The 7,854-nt window shown below is 47.3% G+C and overlaps 2 protein-coding genes across 2 annotated transcripts; one reads left to right on the top strand and one right to left on the bottom strand.

Moving 5' to 3' along the window:
- Positions 1 to 320: 320 nt before the first annotated feature.
- Positions 321 to 1,222, top strand: LOC147626932 (uncharacterized). Its single transcript, XM_086815219.1, has 4 exons — positions 321 to 568; positions 663 to 787; positions 873 to 1,056; positions 1,135 to 1,222. Exons 1-4 carry the CDS (start codon positions 321 to 323, stop codon positions 1,220 to 1,222), a joined length of 645 nt encoding a protein of 214 aa, XP_086671345.1.
- An 810-nt stretch (positions 1,223 to 2,032) lies between these two features.
- LOC147626931 (uncharacterized) lies at positions 2,033 to 7,568 on the bottom strand. Its single transcript, XM_086816114.1, has 2 exons — positions 7,301 to 7,568; positions 2,033 to 2,247 (listed from the first exon to the last, which is right to left on the bottom strand). Exons 1-2 carry the CDS (start codon positions 7,566 to 7,568, stop codon positions 2,033 to 2,035), a joined length of 483 nt encoding a protein of 160 aa, XP_086672240.1.
- Between the last annotated feature and the right edge of the window lie 286 nt (positions 7,569 to 7,854).

The raw sequence follows: 7,854 nt of genomic DNA, 5'->3' as shown, positions 1-7,854 counted from the left end.
AGGTTATGATTCATGGAGAAACTCTGATGCTTGGGTCTTAACTAATGTCTCTTAATGTTTTGAAGGTTGCAAACTTGGGTATCTTACTAGCAATAATGTTCTTGAACATAGATGCCATTGCCATGGGCCAAATCATGGGATCCTATATATGACTCTTCGACGTTCTTTGCAACAGTCCATATATGACTCTTGCAAACTTCGAGATGTGGACGCATCTTGCTTGGAGTTATTTAGTCAATGTTTCTGATTAGATAGATTGAGCTCTCCTCTAACAATGTATCTCTAGTCTGACATATAGTTGTTTTAAATATATAGATACGATGAGTGACCACACCCGTAAAGTGAAGCTGGTGATCATCAAGACTTTGCTACTACGAGGCACTGGACTTTCTGGAGATACACTGTCAGAGGCCATGGCAGATTATGTGGAGATGGATGATGCGGGTTTAGACGGTGCCATCGAGATTCTTGGGAGATTCAATATGCCCATACGACCTAGAGAGGGTGCATCCTCCCAGCCACATGTAGGAGTGGAGACTTCTTCTCATGCACACACTACAGCGCATCGGTAAGCTTCTCGATTGATAAAATAGTAATGTCATCCTTTTTTTACATATAGAATTCTTAATATATATATCCTTTTGACGTCTTTGTTTGCTTAGGACTCCTATCCCAGGTACATCACATCATGAGAGTCAACGGCTTACTCCTGATGTACCTCCTGGTACTCAGGTGACACCTGATTCACAGGCTAGTGGCCGTTCGTCCCATAGGTATATCTTTTATGGCGATTACGGATTAAATATCAAGTACTTTTTAAGAACTCACATCTCAATATATCGTATGTTTGTATTGCACGTAGGTGTCAGCAGGGCAGAGTAGCACACTAGCAGTGCCCCCACCAGTGCCGATGCGCACGTGCACTGGCACTTTGGGTGTCACATGCGACATCATGCTTGACGGGGGTATCCTTCACGTCAAAGCCAGCATCGCCTTCAGACGTCGGATGAGAGACCTTTGCATGTCTTATCTACAGCGAGTTCATATACCATGGCAGTAAGTATTATTTAACATAAAGAATATGAATTACAATTTTTTATTTGAATTACTAACTGACTTTATTTTGCAATGCAGCATTCAACTTGAGGATGACAAGAAATATGTCATCAACACACTGGAGATGGAGTTTGGGACAAGATGGAGTCGGAAGTGGTTTTGCTGAAGCAAATGTGCAAATTCATGAGTCATCGACGCGACAATGCACGGTAAGTAGAGAGAGAGAGAGAAATGAAAAAAAATGAAATGCTATATTTACATCTTAAAAAGGCCAAAATGACCTATGAGACCAAAAATTTACCACCAGAGAGCTTTGATACCAATGTCAGGTAGAACAACAGTACTGATGGTTTGCTCGAAACAAGCGTGAGATCATACATATCTGTGGTCTCTCAATCTGCATTCATGAGGCGGCTGACAAGCATGGGGTCCATACTGCTGCCGCATACATCAAAGCTGGGGTGACCATAGTGTCAAAGAGAGAGAGAGCAGAGCTGGAGGAGCAACAAATGGGCAGCGTGGGGGGTGCTGTGGCTAAGGGTACTGCGGGTACTCACTGAGGGTGCTGCTGGAACTACTGCCACGAAATGCTAGAAGACTGCTAGCTTCGATGGTCTACTGCTAGGCCAAGTCGATCCAGGGAACAATGCTTGATTACGGGTACTAAAGGTTGAGATGCTGATACAAGGGTTGAAATGCGAGATAGAAACCTTGGTAGAGGAGGGGAATCGAATCCCAATACGAACTTTCTTTCAGTGAACTTGAAGCTGAAATTACCCTGTACACAGCTAGAGCAAGAAAATGAGTCTGCTGAGGGGAATCGAACCCCGACACTAGCCATATGAGGCTATCACCGAGACTCCCCACCACCCACCTTTGTAAGTTTTCAAAAGAATAAAAATCATGACTTCACAATGAATTATTTTGAGATTAAATCTTACCGAACATAGGTTGATCCGTGAGTGGACACATAAGACTAATAGTCCTCATCGTCATCTCTGAGATTAACTGTCAATAAAATTTCATCTTCATGATCCTTGTTGACTTCTTTGAACACCTCCATCGTTAAATTTGTGTTGACGTTCATTTCCTCCGTAGGCTCGACATCCATTGTTTCTTGCTCTTCGGTGTCTGTAGTGTCAGAGTCTGGATCGTTGTCGTTCTCATCATCTACAATGTCATCATGATCGGTGTGAGGTGAAAAAAAGAAAGAAAACCCTGCCTCTACAGCTCTTCCACCTCGCAAACTTGGAATAACAACATGAACGGGGGCACCACCAACCATCGGCTGGAACACTCTCTCACACTTCACCACCCAACCCATGCCAGACAGACATCACCAACAGGGGCACCATAGGCAAAGCAAACACCCAGCAATTATATTCCCAGTCAAAACATTTCATACAAGCTTCTCCCGACACAGAAGCCTTACTCACACAACCCACAAACAAAACACTCAGGCCTGTCTCACTGCCAAGGATACACCACATCCCCAATCACCACATGATCCACTCGTCTGCGTGCTGTACCAATCACACCAGAATAAACCCGGCCACTCTCTTTTCAGAGGGCGCCCCACCAGCTAACCCTCAACTCTCTACAGCCCATCTTCTGCATGTGTCGTCAGCAGCAGCTACACCAACACTTCTCTCTCTCACTCTCTCTGTGCTAATCCTCTGCCAGCCTCTTCAAACCCTTCCTCTTGCAGCTTATCTGCAGTGCTACTGGCCCACCACCAAGCAGCAACACTTGTCTCTGTCTGTGCTTCACTCGGCACCCTGCTCACTGTCCACTCTTACTAACCGAACCAAGGCCACACCACCTCAATCCGTCCACTAGTCGCGAGCCCTCCTGGGCATCTAGCCTCTCTTATGTTCACCAGCCACCAAGCGGCTTCCACCATTCACCTGCCCTTCAGCAGCTGCACCCCACTTCACTCACACTCGAGCTACCTGCTCTTGCCGTCCACGAACCTCCAAAACCCAATAGCTTCACGCCTTCCACTTCCGGCTTCAGCTCTCTCTCCGTAGATTGTGACCAAGCTTTCCACCTTCATACAAGGCGACCGTCTCTGCCTCTACGCGATGGCCACACACCATCAGTCACTTCACCTCGCTGACGTCGCAACACCAGCTACAACTTCTCTTCTTTCACGTGGCGCTCCACGCTCACCTTTACCAGTCAGTTAGCGCCTTTTTGCCTGCGCACACACCGAGGACCCCCAGTTTTCAAGCTGCGCTCCTGACCCAGCAGCAGCAGCTGCGCATCACTTCTCACAAACCTAGCCCCTGCATGATGGCCCTGTCTGCTCCAGGGCACTTCTGGCTGCACACGCCCAACGTCGACACTCTTCTCTTCACAAAGGGAGGCCCCACAACCTCTACAGCCCGTCACTCCTACCAGCTGCGCACCTCTCCTCTCACCCAGCAGCTACCTCTTTGCTGCGCCAACCAGTCACCTCTGTGTGCAGCTATGCCCGAGAGCCCCTTCTGTACGCCTTCTCGATCGCCAGTAGCTTCCACACACGACTGCTCTCTCGCCTCTCTCTCTGCTGGATGACGAGACCCCCCACCTTCTCTGCACGACGGCCACCTTAGAAACTCTGCGGTTGCTTTAGCTCACCAACCTGTCGCCTTTACATCCCCACTGCGTCGGCTTTGTCGTCCTGCGGGGCGGCTGGTTGCACTTCACAAGGGGGAACCCCCAGCTGCTACACGACGGCCACACACCCCAGCTGCGCCTTCCTCTGCAACACCTGCAGTTGCACCCCAGAGCCCCCTTTGCAAAACGGCGGCCTCCTCACCTTTTCCGTCCTCCTTTCCTCGCCAGCTTCTCGAACTCGCACGCTGGCAGCAACGTAAATCTCCACGTGGCTTTCAATACTGCAGGCCACGCTATTATCATCATTTATCCTAAGAGATGGCCACCTCCTTTTGATTTTCACCCAATGCTCAAGCTACATTGGCCCATTAATATTTACTTGCCCATGCTTTCACGCATTCAAATGCAACCTTCAATTGCCCACTCATACTTTAAGGGACGCGTACACATTTAAGCTACCGCGAACAGCTGAAACCATCTCCAAAGAACTACATTTCGGATAGGCCTGCAACAAATCCATTACTAAATCCATCCACACTAAACACCTGGCAACGCCCTCAAAAGCAAAACCTTCATTCACACCATGCACACGTATGTACACAAGCCCAAAAGATCTCTCAGAAAAACGCCTGACATACTTTGCCAAGCCCCCAATCTGCTAGAGCATTCATGCTCAGCAGCAAAAAGCATAAGTCCACTAGTGGATATCCCCCAGGATCAAAAGGGACATCTGCTCATCATCCCATTCCCCAGCATCCGTAAAACACCATGGCTGCATCACTGTATACCAAACATCCACCATATGCACCACCAAATCATTTCCATGCACTTCACCCACAACCAACCTTCCTTTCTTCAAAACATGTGGCATTCCAGCATCTAGCATCCCATCCATCAACACCAGTCAAGGCCAGGTTCCAGCATCTTGACCTTTATGCATACAAAAATCCACATCCTCTCCAATGGGAGTGTCCACCAGCACTTCCAGCTCCTGCAATTCAGGCATCTCTTCACAACCATACAGCTCAGCTGGTTCAGAACCCTTGTCATCCATGCACTTTGCTTTCAGCATCTCAAAACATGTGGCATTCCAGCATCTAGCATCCCATCCATCAACACCAGTCAAGGCCAGGTTCCAGCATCTTGACCTTTATCCATACAAAAATCCACATCCTCTCCAATGGGAGTGTCCACCAACACTTCCAGCTCCTGCAATTCCGGCATCTCTTCACAACCATACAGCTCAGCTGGTTCAGAACCCTTGTCATCCATGCACTTTGCTTTCAGCATCTCAACAACCTGCATAGAAGCCTTAGCTACACTCTCAACCATATCTGCATCCATCTCTATCTCTGGCTCCTGTTCATCAAGGCTAGCAACTTCCCATATATCATCCTCAAGCACAATACTCACCTCACAACGCTCTTCATCAGCCAAATCTACATGCATACCTTCCTGAGTGTTGCCAACCCCCCTGGTATCATCATCCAAAGACTCCTCAGCACATAATCCATCCAATGGAAAAACATCCACACCTTTCATCGCAGGTACCAGACCACCATCAAGCTGTCCAAGAAAATCCATGATAATAGGATCTTCCTCCATGCTCTCCGCATCCGCATCACAAGCCATCTTCACTTCATCCGAAGTCTCTACCCCATCCTCCTCCCTATTAGAATCTGGCAAAGAATCATCCTCAAAGCATCCTGTATCCAGCTCCTCTTCCTTCTTATCATCAGCCAATCCCAAGGCATCATCCTCTTTACTTCCCTGTGCATGCATGCCATCCAAATCACTGTCATGTACAGCCCACGACGTCCAAATCCAAAGAAGAATCCACTGGCAACTCCTCATCTTCAAAAGTCTCCTTCACCTGTTTCTCATCCACCTTCACCTGCTTTAAAGACTTTGGAAAAAAATCAGAAGGCACATAAAACATCTCCCTTTGCACCTGTATCGGCCTTTGAGGTTCCCGTCCAATCAAACTTTGCATAGAAATCTTATCCACCTTAACCAAATTCACATGCATATCCCTTGCAGACACAACACCTTCATACGGATAAATACCCATCTCCATCTGCTTCAAAACCTTGCCTTCCTTTTCCCTAGCAGCATCATCAAATGACCTGGGATTCTTCAACTCAACCCTGACCCTCAAATGGGGTAGCAAACCATCAATAAACAAACTCTTCTTCAAAAACATAGGAGGAACTTCCTGCTTCAATGTCATACACCACTTATCCCATAAACATGTAAATACCTTCACAAAATCGTCCAATGATTGCCCATAGACCTGCTTCAAGATGCTCAGCTCCTGCCAAAGCACACTAGCATCCTCCGCTTGCTCAAAACGCTCCAAAAGGCCTCCTTTAAACCTGTCTAAGGTCAAAACACCAGCATCCTGTGCTTCAAAATCCTTAAGCCAGCTTCTGGCATCTCCCTTCAAGAAAATCTTTATCAGCCTCAGAACCTTCTCTTCATTCATCACATGATTGCTAATGCATGCCAACTCCATCTGCTCCAAAAAGTCACACACATCTTCACCCTTCCTACCATGAAATTCCGAATAGGACCACATCCTGACAACTTGTAAAAATCCCAGAGCTCTCCTCAGTGAAACACACGCCCTTCTAGGCAAAGAACAACGCCAGAGCTATCCTCAGTGGGGGCACCAGAAGGATGTGAGGTGAAAAAAAGAAAGAAAACCCTGCCTCTACAGCTCTTCCACCTCGCAAACTTGGAATAACAACACGAACGGGGGCACCACCAGCCACCGGCTGGAACACTCTCTCACACTTCACCACCCAACCCACGCCAGACAAACATCACCAACAGGGGCACCATAGGCAAAGCAAACACCCAGCAATTATATTCCCAGTCAAAACATTTCATACAAGCTTCTCTCCCGACACAGAAGCCTTACTCACACAACCCACAAACAAAACACTCAGGCCTGTCTCATCACTGTCGAGGATACACCACATCCCCAATCACCACAAGATCCACTCGTCTGCATGCTGTACCAATCACACCAGAATGAACCCGGTCACTCTCTTTTCAGAGGGCGCCCCACCAGCTAACCCTCTTTGTCCTGCGCGACTGGTTGCACTTCACAAGGGGGAACCCCCACGACGGCCACACCCAAGCTGCGCCTTCCTCTGCAACACTTGCAGTTGTGCCCCAGAGCCCCCTTTGCAAAACAGCGGCCTCCTCACCTTTTCCATCCTCCTTTCCTTGCCAGCTTCTCGAACTCGCACGCTGGCAGCAACGTAAAGCTCCACGTGGCTTTCAACACTACAGGCCACGTTATTATCATCATTTATCCTAAGAGATGGCCACCTCCTTTTGATTTTCACCCAATGCTCAAGCTACATTGGCCCATTAATATTTACTTGCCCATGCTTTCATGCATTCAAATGCGACCTTCAATTGCCCACTCATACTTTAAGGGATGCGTACACATTCAAGCTGCCGCGAACAGCTGAAACCATCTCTAACGAACTACATTTTGGACAGGCCTGCAACAAACCCATTACCAAATCCATCCACACTGAACACCTGGCAACGCCCTCAAAAGCAAAACCTTCATTCACACCATGCACACGTATGTACACAAGCCCTCAGAAAAATGCCTGACAATCGGAAAGAAGAATTCTACACCTCTCTAACGTGGATGTGTCTAGATTTGAGGACATAATCAATTCATCCTCATCCGCTTTCTCAGAGTCAACACTATCAAACAAGTGTCGACCTCTAGGTTGGACATGCACAACTTGCCACCATGGATGAGCATCTGTATTCTTGTAAAAGAACGCTTGTTCAACATGAGTTGGCAGAATGGAAGGCTCTTTTGTTGCACGCAATAACTTTGAGGAGTCGACGGACCAAAATCCGGACGGTTCTCTTTTCATTGTGACATTATTGTCTTTATACTCGGCACACGAAACCAATCCACCTTCAAAACCACCTGTCAAAATACACGAATCAAAACTTTAGAATTATGTATAGCTTCAAGAAATCTACATGTCATTGTTGCATGAAGAGAGAGGTCATTTACAAAGATATGATACGATACTTCATAAATGCCGACTATGGTTCCCACGTAACCAAGTTCACTGTCGATAAGATTTGTCTCTTGAACTTGCATGTGATAATTGCTTGAAAGAGGCAACAATGCAAGAATCTTGAGTTAGACGT

Source organism: Cibotium barometz, chromosome 21 (assembly GCF_041138505.1).
Source record: "Cibotium barometz isolate CiBa-2024 chromosome 21, ASM4113850v1, whole genome shotgun sequence".
Taxonomy (NCBI): domain Eukaryota; kingdom Viridiplantae; phylum Streptophyta; class Polypodiopsida; order Cyatheales; family Cibotiaceae; genus Cibotium; species Cibotium barometz.
This window is presented reverse-complemented; position numbering and strand designations above follow the sequence as displayed.